Below are 13,002 nucleotides of genomic sequence, written 5' to 3' on the forward strand. Positions count from 1 at the left end.
AATTAATGTAATTTTTATCTCTCTCTCTCTCTTCAGTCGTTGTCCGTTTTCGGACGTCGTGACTCGTTCATGGATGTTGTGTAGTGACCCTTCGCCAGGCTTCTCTGTCCTCTACAGTACGCATCACTTGTGAGACCGACATTTGTGTGAGCTCCTTTATTTGATCTATATATCTCACTGGTGACCTTCCTCTTGCCCTTTTTCCATCAACCTTCCCCTGTATCATGAGTTTTTCCATACCGTCCTTTCGTATTACATGACCGAAGAATTTAAGCATACGTCGTTGTATTGTTGGTAATAATCTCTCATTTTCCCGTACTTTTAGTTCTCTTAAGATGGATGCGTTGGTGCGGTATGCTGTCCAGGGTATTCTCAGCATTCTTCGGTAGCATATCATTTCAAACGCCTCAATTCTTCTTCGAGATGCAGCATTTATGGTCCAGGATTCCGAGCCATACTCTGCAATGGGGAACACTAAAGATTTCACAAGTCTTGTTTTAGTTTCCTTGCGGATACGGTGGTCTTTCCAGATTTTAACCAGCCTTCCCAAAGCCTCCTTTGCCATCCCAATTCTTCTTTTAATCTCTTGTTCTGAACCACCTCTATTTGTTATCTTCGTGCCCAGATAAATAACCTCTTCTTTAACTTCTATGTCATGGACTTGCTGCAGTGGTAAAGGAACTGTTCCTGCCCGGTCTATTATCATCAGGTGGCATTTAGATCTATTTAGTCGCAGTCCGCACTCCAGGCTTACTTGCTCGATTCGTTGTAATAGTACACACATTTCTTGTTCGTTTTTAGCCACTGCGATAGTGTCGTCTGCGTATCGAAGGTTTGATATCTTTTTCCCTCCAATAGATACGCCACCCTTCCAGTTCCCCAACGCCTTCCTCATTATCCATTCTCCATAAATGTTGAAGAGTATGGGGGAGAGAATACATCCCTGCCTTACGCCTTTTCCAACTCTAAAATTTCCTGAGTATTCGTTTCCTATTTTTATTTGGGCTAGGTTGTTGTCATATAGCTGTTTAATAAGGTAGGTTAGATGGTCGGGGGCTCCCATTTCTTTTAAAACGTACCACATTTTATTCCAGTGCACCGTGTCGAAGGCCTTGCTATAATCCAAGAAGCATAACATAGCAGAGACATTGTATTCAAAGAGCTTCTCCACCATCTGTCTCACATTTAGAATTTGATCTCTTGTTCCTCGTCCTGGCATAAAACCTGCTTGTTCTGGGGGTATATTGGGGAGGAGGTAATTTTTGAGCCTTCCTTGTATGATGTACAGTAGCACTTTGCTTGCGTGGTTTATTAAAGCAATTGTTCTATAATTACTGCAGTCGTCTTTTGGGCCTTTTTTGTGTAATGGGATATATACAGATTTCGTCCATTCTTCTGGCCATTTTCCCGTTTCCCATACCTTTTGACAGATTTGGTGCAGCAAGGTAATACCTTTGCCTCCAGTGCATTTTAACATTTCCGCTACAATATTATCTGAGCCTGGCGCTTTTCTGTCCCTAAGTTTTTTAAGAGCTGTTTCAACTTCGTCTCTCAGAATTTGTGGTTCACGTACCCGAGCTTCAAGTGACAGGCTCTCTGGTAGGTCCATCTCTTCAGCGGCCATAAGATTCTCGCAATATTGACGCCATCTTTCTACAATTTCAGGTGTCGTGGTCAATCTTACACCGGTGGTATTTTTAATTGGAAGGTACTGTAGTTGGAAGGTTCTTGAGAGCATCTTCACTTTTTGGAATAGATCCCGTGGTTGGTTTTGGTTTGCATGTTTTTCGATATCCTCACATACTGAAGCAATGTACGCATTTTTGTCAATCCTAAGCCTTCTGTTAATGGCTTTGCTCAGTTCTCCATATGTCTCTTGGGCTTCGTTCTCCTGTAGTCCTTTGATTTTTAAGTTGTTTCGCTCGGAGATCATTTCCCAGGTGCTTTGTGTTATCCATGGTTTCCTTGGTTGGTTTTTATCAGGTTTTACAGATTCGGCAGCGAGCTCAATAGAGTGTTTCATTTCTGTCCAGAGTTCATCGGAGTTCATTTGGTTGATTTTTTCTTGCGATATTTTGTCAAGATTATCTTTGACTGCATTTTGAAAGATCTCGTTTTTTCCATTGTACCATGGGTTGGTTTTTGGAGGACGGCGTTTGTTGCGCTGCAGTCTGAGACAGATTTCCGCGACCAGAGCATTATGGTCACTTCCACAATCCAGGCCAGGATAGGTCTTCACATCTCTAATAGAACTTTTCCATCTTCTCTTGATAAGAACGTAGTCAATCTGATTGCGTGTATGTCCATCAGGAGATCTCCAGGTATATATTTTTCTAATATGATGTTGGAAATGGGAATTAGATATGTATAGTTCGTTTTCCGCGCAGAATTCGATAAGCATTTGACCACGTTCATTTCTTTCTCCTATGCCATATTTTCCTACTACCGTTCGTAGATGTGTATCGGTCTTCGTTTCGCCAATCTTCGCATTGAAATCGCCCAGTACGATTAAAGGCTCTCTGTTAGGCATTCTGGTTATTGTGTTCGAGAGTATACCATAAAAGTTGTCTATTTCATTTTGAGGGCATGTCGATGTGGGGGCATAGATTTGCATGAGGTTTAGGTTGACCGGTTTTGCTTGCACTTTCAGGGTAATTATTCGATCGTTGATAGCTTCGTATCCCAAAATAGATTCCTTAAAGTTCTTATGTATCAGAAAGGCCACACCGTTACTGCTGTGGTTTTCGTTTCCAGAGCATATCAAAAGATTGCCATACTCATTTGTGTAGTGTCCACTATTTTTCCAGTGAGTTTCTGATATTCCGGTAATGGGGACATTGGTGAGTGTTTTCTCGATGATGGCCAGTTTACCGATTTTGTTCATACCTTGCACATTCCATGTGCATATCCTGTGCATTGTCGGTTTTGATTTCCGTTTTCCAGTCGCATATTTTCTATAGGATGCCTGGTCACCTACTCTCCTATAGCCAGTAACCAATTTCACACTCGTATTCCTGGGGCTCGAGCGCCGATTGCCAATCGGGTCGCATGGCGTCTTACCATATGTCTTCGAGTTAGAGTCCATGATGAGTTTTCTAGGGATACATATTCGCACAGTAGGGTCCCTCTCCTTTCTGTGGCGTAGTGTTACAGCCGAGTAAATCTTTATGTGATTATCGCCTGTAGGTATCTGACTTTGGGTCCTTAGAGAAGTCATTCTTCAATAGCCTCCAAACCAGTAATGCCACAGCTACTGCCCTGTGTCATGCTAGTTTTGGTCCGCCCTGGGTATTTCATTTCCCCAGTACCACCCATATCTGGGAGGCATCCCCCTATCCGCCACCTGGGGAGGCGCCCGATGGGGGACTAGCAACCCCACACGGGGGGGTAATTTTTATAATTACATTAAAATTATTACCTTAAATGGAAATGTATAATATTTTCAAATTCAGAAAAAAGTTTCTGAATAATTATTAAAAAGTCGTTTTTTTAAAAATAAAAACTGCTGCACTCTATATTTTGGTCTGAAAAACCGATCTTAGATGTTCGACTGTTAAAACCTGGTTCACCTGGATAGTGAGCGAGACAGTTTTTATAGTATAATAATGAATGTCGGTTTTGCTAACATTGCTCTTAGGAGACTCTAGTTGCACCGTTTTATTTAGATAAATCGAACATATCTTTTGTATCTGTTCAGTTACAATGAAAATCTGATAAAATGTTCTATTATTCATAGAAAAGGCACCCTGCATATATTTTAAACAGATTGCAAACTTTGTTTTCTCAATTTGGCGTTTAGCAGTATATTCCCTCCTTTTTATGTATTTTTCTGTCTGTTTCTACTGTTGAGGCTGATCAATTGACCATTTCTTTATTGATCAGTCAAATTCGATCAAAATGTTTTAAATTACATCTTGCAATTTTAGAGTGTTATATACCATTATTTAATAATAATATGTATTTTATAATAATTTATTATAGGTTTGTCAAATTTACCAATAACGCTCTTCAACGAATACCCGAATACGATACTTAGCGGTTCGGAGAATCCCAATAAAAATATTGACTCCAGTTGGTTTTCAGGACGACACGACGGCTACGTAACGCACAATATAAATAACATAATTAAAAAAACCCTAATATTTCCCACTACTTTATTCCACGATTTACGTTTGCGTATGGTACTTGTACATGTTTTGATGGTTTTTATTTTGTTTTGCAGGCGAAGGCGTTGGGGCGGGTGTTATTCGAGCAAGTTTGCAAACAGCTGCATCTACTGGAGGCAGATTATTTTGGATTAGAATACTCCGACGTACACGGGACAAAGGTTGGTCGATTTTGGAGTCTCGCCTATAATTTTTTTTTTAATTTAATACTGAAGATTTTAAGCAAAACAAAAAAAACATCATCATTTTGGTTTTTGGATAAATTTGAATTCGATATTAATCTTGTCCAAATATTTAAATGGTGCTACCACGTATTGAATTATTTTTAGTAATTAACCTTACTAAAATATACTTTGTGCCGTCTTATGTGTCGGTAATTAAAGAATTTTATTCTACTGATTAAAAAAAAACAAATAATGCATAGTCGGTAAATCTGATTTGAAATGTTTCACTTTTTTAGCAAAAAAATATAGGATTGCTGTTATGAACCAAGTCATATTATCTTTCATTATAAGATAAAAACGATAATTGGGATGGTTACTAATAAAGTTCGCCCGACGATGTACCGTTTTTACAATCTTTTATTGTTTTGACTTCGGAATGAGTCTAAGACCCGCCTGTTGTAAAGCCTGTTCTTTCAGCACTTTTAGCCGACAAGAACTGTGCCGTGTCGACTGTTGTATTTTATGAGTAGGCAAATTTTCTTTGATTATACTGTTATATTAATTCATATTAGTGTGCTTTTTTGTAATCTTCCTAAAACAGGAATTGAGGTAGCGCGATTTCAGGTTTAATTTGCCCATTAGATAGGTTGGTTGACTTATTGACTTATAATGAATGTTTTCCCAGTTTGCTATTGGTAAGAATAATCGAGGAATCTCACCTATGAAACTCTACACAAATCCGTTACCTTTCAGTATTTGTATGCACCAAATACCGAAGCACGTAGCGTGTTAGGCCTGCGGTTAGACCTAAAAATTTACCAAAATGGAATACTGGATTATATCGTAAAAACGGTATATCGTTACGAACTATACTTATTCTATTTAATTGATATAATAGCCATAAAAAAATCATCTTGTTTTCAAAATACGTAAAGAATATGACATATATAAAACATAGGGTCTATGCAGGAAGTACGTTGACTTTAATATCAATGTTGATATTATTTCAATAAATATTAACTTTCATTTCAGTATCGAAAAAAAAGTGTTTTAATTTTTCTCTACTTAAAATTATTGAAATATAAAAAATGTTGAACTTTATGTCAAGTTTGCGTTTGACATGGCATTTTTATTAATAAACAAAAAAGATCGGCTGAAAGTTAACATATGTTAGTTATCATTTCTGTTTGTTTTGTGTGCCGTGATCGACGTTTTTATTTTATAAATTACCCAATAATAAATAGAAAGGTTCCAAAGGTAAGTGCTGGAAATTAAGTATATTAAAAAAAAAAGTTATATATTAAAACTGCGGTACAACATAAAAATGAATAAATAATGGGTGACTTAAATGTTATCACACATTATTATTAAAAAATAATAGATAAGTGGGTATTGAGATCTAGCACAATGCTACCCTATCTAGTCACAGCTATATATGCTAGATGAAACATACAAAGGAAATACGTAAGAGCCATATACAGTTAAGTGAAAACCAAAAATGACTATTGAAACCAATGTACTCTAGCTCTAATCTAACAAGTATTTACGAAGAGTCTTTTTAATCTGGCTAGGTAGAGAGTTATAAATTGTTGCAGCATTGCAGGTAAATGAGCACTCATTAAATGCAGTTTGATGTCTGACTTAATCTTTAATCAATTTTGAAAACAAATATTGAGGGAGAGAAGACTTATTAATTTTCTAATATTAATGATAATGAATAATAATTATATGATCGAACTTTCGAAAGCCAAAACTAAACCTTTAACAAGAATTTTGAAGACTCGTATTTTCTCTATTATGAACGGCAGACTGATAACGCTACCTCGCAATAACCCAGAGATGCGAGGATGAGTGAGTCACACGGTGTTAATCTGACATTTTTAGTGAGGCAGTCTTTGTGCATACAAGGTAACTTTAATTTAAAATAACATTTTTTCATCCACACTGCTACATGGTTTTGGAATCTTAAGCTAGCGTCAAACAGAACCTCTGAAATTTTTGCACACTCAGTGATCTGCAAAGTTACAGTATTTAATAAAGTAGCTTACTGGGATCCTTGCCAAATTTCATAAGCTGTGTGTTATTTATATTTATAATCAGTCGGTGCTTAAGTGAAAATGTTTGTACTGCATTTAAATATGAAAGGCATTGGAATCCAATAGCCTAAAGGAGCAATAAAGTTTTACGTCATCAGCATATTGATGGGAACTCATCTTATTTAAACAATTACCCAAGTCCGCAGTATACACCGAAGAAAAGTGACCCGATAATGCATTTATATTTATTTTTCAGTTCTTATTGCATATAATCATATTTATCCATTTCGCTGGGGTTGTGGTCTTAATGTTACTGATTATTCGTTTAAATTTTTGTTGTAAATGCTTCCTAAAAAGCAACTAGTGACCAGTATAAAATATTTGTGCAATGCAATTGGTTCTCACCAAGAACTTCAAATATAAAATTGACAAACATCGGTTGATAGAACTTATGCATGCTGGTTAACAAGTCGTGTCGAATATCTTTTTGATACGACCCTTCACACAAAAAATGTAGTTATGCAAAAAAAAATAAAAGTTTTTATTTCTCTTAGAGTTTTGGGAATAGCTGTTGTCTGGTTGTTTCATATGAGGTCCAATTTGGCAAAGTAGCCAGTGGCTCAATTCTGAGGACAGCCTAAAAGGTTTCTGAAGCCAGTTTGTGGTAATGAAAAGGGGTCACTCCCGTCTCTGTGCTGTCTTCGTTGTAAGGTTAAATTAAAAAAGTTTGTTTTTCTGCTGTAACATTAGAGGACCATGAAAACGTAAGAGGACCATGATACCCTTAGCACTGGTTATTTTTAATTTAAAAACTATTTAACACTTACCCTTTAATTTCATTTCGAAGCAGGGTGAGTCAAGGATAAAGTTGTAAAGTTGTTAGGTTTCACAAATTAAAATTGTTTTAAAGAATACAGGGTGACTAAAAAAGCGTTAATTTAAAAAAAAATGGTTTTCAAACTTGCGAAAGAATACTCTAGCGCCATTAATTTTTAAGGTTAATCACTCGTATTTAATACTATCGTTATTCGATAGATGCTAAAATAAAAATTAACGAAAAAAAAAACGAATATGTTTGGATCATTTCAATTTATTAAATGGCAGACCATATATATTTTTATTTTTCCTTAAAGATCTTACGAAAACCTTCAACTTTTATTCAGTACGAGTAAGTCAGATACCTATTTCAAAAAATTATTGGCCAAGATTGCTCTGTTCAGAACTTTATTGGAGCCGCTGATAAAGCAACAGACAGTTATTAACAATCTGGTAAAAATAACAACCAAATTTTATATTTCCGGAAAAATGATAAATACCTATTAGTCCAAATTAACTTAACTTATTTTTAATTATGTATTTATTATTATTATTATTATTAATTTTTTCGTATATTTTCTTGGAATTAATTATGTTATTTTGCTCCACGCGTCCCGAATCCTATTTTCCATATCTTCTGGTGTTGTTACAAGATTCACATAAACACGATCTTTAACATATCCCACAAATAGAAATTTAGTGGTGCTAAGTCACATGATGATTAATGATTATTTAAACATTATCTAACTTCTCGATGGTCATGCGGAGAAGCTCCATCTTGCTGAAACCACATTTTTTAGACCTCAATGTTATCAACTTCTTGAAGAAGTTGGCTTAATGTGACGTTAATATGGTCCAATAACTTTCCACGCCTCACATTAAGTGACCAATGGGTTTGGTTTTCCAAACTACCTTCTTGACGAGTACCGACCTGGAGATTAAATTTTCAAATCTACTTCCTCATTGGTAGAATATCGGGTTATCACTTACCGTTTATCATATTCAATACTACCACTAGCATCAGGGTACTTCGCCTTGTGAAGTCTTACTCCCAACAAAGTATTTTCCGTCTTGAACAGTATATAAATCAAATCAATTAATGCAGCTTTAGAAAATTCCATACTTTTTTTAAAATTTATTGATATAATAACTTTTTTCTGCTCCCGACGTGCGTACGGGCATGTCAGGCTGGCAGGCGTCATCTCCTGGGCCAGACGGTCTGTCCGTCCAGGACGTGCGCCGGGTGCCCCCATTACACTGGGGCGTCGTTTTTATCATCGTCCTTGGGCGGAATATCCTTCCAACCAGCTGGAAATCCAGCAGAACGGTTTTGGTGCCCAAGGACGGCGATAAGAGGAACACCTCTAATTGGCGACCCATCACCATCGGGTCTGTCGCTCAAAGACTGTTCCAAAATCAAAGAGGGTTTGTCGAGACAGATGGCACGCTGGCCAATGTAATTATACTGGACCAATACATCGGGTAAAGGCTGTCTCCTTGGATATCAGCAAGGCCTTCGATTCCGTCTCGCACCACTCTATCGAACGCGATGGGATCGACGAGGGGATGCGGAGATACGTTATGGGCTCCCTGCATAAAACGACTACGATTAAAGCCGGTGTCTCATACACGAGGCCGTTTGAGGTCAGCGTGGAGTCAAACAGGGTGACCCGCTGTTCTCCATCCTGTTCAACCTGGTGGTGGGCGAGCTGCTTGATAAGATCAATTCCGGATTCCGAGGGGGCACCCTCGAGGGGGGCGGGTCGGTGGCTCTGATCGCCTTCGCTCACGACATGGTCTTCCTTTCGGACGATCAGGTCGACGTACCAATCATCTTGGGAGACATTAACAACTTTTTTGCAGCGAGGGGTATGCGGGTGAACTCCTGCAAATCGGTGGCGCTATCCGCGTCCCCTACGCAGGGAACAAGGCGCTTATCGCCTACTCCAAATCAATATTCTCCATAGGGGGCGCGAGGATACCCGCGGTGACGGTCCTCTCAACTTTTAAATATTTGGGTCACATGTTCGGGCCTACCGAGGTGCGGAAGCCTACTATCCCCAATCTGCAGCTGTGGCTGCAGCGGCTGGAGCGATCTCCTCTGAAGCCGGACCAGAAACTTTTGCTTCTGAAAGACTACCTCTGCCCCCATCTTTACTTCGAGCTGCAGAACACGCAGGTACCCGACAAGATGCCTAGGGACGCGGATCGATTGATCAAAGCGTCCCTAAAGAGATTTCTACACCTCAACACTCATACGCCGAATGTAGCCTTACACGCAGCTGTGAGGGACGGCGGCCTTGGTATTAAAGAACTCCGTCTTATATCGAACTCCCAGGTTTTTGTTAAGAGGATCGGGGGCTTATTGGTAAAGACATAGGACCAGATCGTTTTAGCCTTTCTACAATCCGGGAGAATGACCAGGGCACTCAGAAGACTTAGCGCTCTCACGGGCGAGGTCCCCGCGGACCAAACTTTTCGGGAAGCACTTTCATCGGGGCCCACGGCGACGGGGATGGAGTATTCGGCGAAGGACCGAGCGAGTCGGAGCTGGATCTCCTCGAAGCCGCGTGAGTGGATCGGGCGGGACTTTGTTCTTGCCCTCCAGCTCAGGAACAACAACCTTCCTACCATGGGGCTCCCCTCAAACCCGGCCGATAGCCGTATGTGCCGAGGGGACTGGGCCGAGTAGAGACGATATCCCATATATTGCAAAGATGCCATGTGGTGCACTTTGAACGCATTAATCGCCACAATGAGATCGCCCGTCAGGTCGTGGCCCACTCTCAGGCGAAACATCCAACGGAGGAGGAGCCCCAATTCCGACACCAGGACGGGACGCTATATAAACCGGATATCGTCGTAGAAAAAGTATAGTATGCAACACATTAACAAAACATACTCCATTTTATTGGTACAAAATTCATAACCTACAACATTTAAACTTAAATCAGAGAGATGGCCTGAACTTGGATGGTTTGATTATTTTAAAATTTAAAATTGGCGGAACTCTATTTTCGATAACATAAGTGAGGTGTCCTTATTAACTTATTAACTTTTATTTAAAAAATAAGTTAGTTAATTGTTGTTGGTTTTTGATTTGTTGATAGTAGCTAAATAAATATTGCACAGGGTGCAATAGTATTTGGGAAAATAATACGCTTATTATTTATTTAGTATTTTTTATTTTATAGCTGCAAAATAGTGGATAGGAATATAAATAAAAACATAAATTAGATAATAAATTACAATAGGTTTCGAGTAAAATGCTCCAATCTCAACATGGGGGATTAGCGTCGTTAACGTGTGAAACTAATCCGGATGCCATACAATCCCAAATTGGAAACACAACACGAGTTTGAAATCTTAGATGCTGTCGGGTATTAAAAAACAGGTGAATATATTACCATCCTACTGTCTTCGGATTAGTGGGATTAAATCTCTTTTTTTTGTTTAATATTTGAACGAAACAAAAAAATTAAATCAACTTTTTCGTCTCTAAGGTTAAAAAAAATATATATTTTTATTTCGTCATAGATAAAATAAAATGACGAAACCTTTCGATGGGACATGAAATTTCATGCCGAAGCACGGCAAGTTCCCGCACAAAAGGGGGGTGCCTTTGGAAAAGCCTTGGGAACGCCTTTCGAACGGAAATTGGGTATTAAATGTATGCAAAATCATGTTTCAATCAAACAATGCGAAATTTGAAAAATATATTTGGATCATTTTAAAGTAAAAAATCTGCAATTTTCTTAAATGGCACCCCGTATATATTATTATTTTTTCTGAAACATCTTACAAACCTACAAGTTTATATATATATATATATATATATATATATATATATATATATATATATATATATATATATATATATATATATATATATATATATATATATATATATATATATATATATATATATATATATATATATATATATATATATCTCGTTTGTGTGTGTGTGTGTGTGTGCCCGTTGAACTCCAGTAGGAGTTCAACGAGCACACTAATCTAATCATTTCATTAAAAACAAACCTCATGAGAGTAGGTACTATAACGCGCAAAAAAAAAACTAGAACAAATATGACTGTTCAGTTTGACAGTCCTATTTTCATGCAATATTTTTTGCCAACCTAAAAATTTTCCTAGTTTTTTTTTCCTCGTGATAGAAAAAACGTTCTCATGAATTAACCCAACAACCATTTTAATGTGAAAATTGTACTTTATACTATATAACTAAAAATATAATTTTTTTCTGGGGGATTTTCTCTAACACTGTTTAATAAAAAATTAGTTTAGTTTTGTATGCCTAAATTTAACTGCTCAAAAAACATGAAGAGAAAGTGGATTTTATTTTTGTTTTCAAAAGCTATGCAATAAGATACGAAAAGAAGTCTAGAATCAAAAAATATATGCAATCTAAAACGTACATAGGTTACAAGAAAGTTAGTTTTATCTTAACTCGGTCCAGCAATCACTCCTTAAAAAATGTATCAACTAAGCAATCACCATAATATATATTTTATTAAATTAAATTTCTTATACTTTATTTATATTACATTTACGCCATATTTATTTTTAAAAAAACATATTACCTACTTACCAAGTATTAATTTGGCCATTTTTAATTTTGAAAATTTTTCCTTTTTCTTCATGCCCAACCAATTAAATTTCATTGCAAGTTCATTTGAAATCGGCTGGGTCAGAGCTTATTTTTCAAACTCCTGCCGCCGCCTGATCTTGCTATCTCATTGACCTAGCAAAATAACAAAAAACAAGGCATGATGTTGGTAGACTACACAACAATGGTTCGTTCAGCTTAGAATTTATCAAATATTTTGTTATATAATACTGACATGAATTACTAGTTCTTCAGTAATAATAATACCACAAAAAAATAACGGAAATGAAAGCACTGAAAGCAGTAAGCACAGCACACAAAATACTCAAAATAGACGCCAAGTCCCAGTATACCTTATACCGTCAACAAAAACAAGGCTGAAAAGATGGCGGACGCCGAGAGGGAGAAGAGGCTGACGAGACTCGAACGAGTCCGGCACGGCACGACCACGAGTACTTGCGTCATTGGTGTTGTCAAATGAGATCTTGTAAACGAATATATTATTTTTACGTTTTTGTCATTTTTTTACTTAGTTGAATCAATCCGTATTTTCTGTGTTATTTTTATTAAAATAGCGTTTCTTGTCTCGTCCGTGTCCAAAAATAAAAAAAAACGTTTTTAACGGTTTGATTCCTGTTTTTTATAGGACTTGTCAACACTGACGTCTATGTAGATGTGCACAATAAAATGTCTCCCAAAACACCACAAATCTAAAAAAACTAAGTATTGTCCTTCTCAGTTGTTCAAAATTTATCTTTTTAGGTTTCTATTCTAATGTTCCCACTATGGCCCAAGAGGATATTCTCACGCTGTCTATTTAGAGTATATCTGTGGTATATCGTGTACAGTAAATCCACAAGCTATCCATTCAGAGGATATCCTTGGGGTGTATTTTACAGTATAACCTTAGTATACCCTAAGAATATCCTCCACATGTCCCGGGACATGCGACTTAAATGGAACATTGACCGAATATACTGGGGATATTGTGTGCTATCTGGGTTGTTAGCGTATTCAAAGGAGTAATTGTAATAGTGAAACTGGAAGGAAATAGATGTGCCAATAAAAATTTAATTTTCATAGAAACTGTCATACACACAACTAATGTTAAAGACTAAATTAAATTAATTAAATTGTTTTTAATCTCCATCTCCTCCAAGACATCCATGGATTGACTTCATAACATTGTAAAT

At 37.2% G+C, this 13,002-nt stretch overlaps 1 protein-coding gene across 1 annotated transcript in view; it reads left to right on the forward strand.

Moving 5' to 3' along the window:
* Window positions 1-13,002, forward strand: part of LOC132696754 (FERM, ARHGEF and pleckstrin domain-containing protein 1) — a 136,772-nt gene that overhangs the window by 45,277 nt on the left and 78,493 nt on the right. The window contains exon 3 of the mRNA XM_060661764.1: window positions 4,223-4,327. Coding sequence (XP_060517747.1) covers window positions 4,223-4,327 — 105 coding nt within the window. The remainder of the gene's footprint in view (window positions 1-4,222; window positions 4,328-13,002) is intronic.

This window comes from Cylas formicarius, unplaced genomic scaffold (assembly GCF_029955315.1).
Source record: "Cylas formicarius isolate icCylForm1 unplaced genomic scaffold, icCylForm1.1 PGA_scaffold_1__22_contigs__length_36826433, whole genome shotgun sequence".
NCBI lineage: Eukaryota > Metazoa > Arthropoda > Insecta > Coleoptera > Brentidae > Cylas > Cylas formicarius.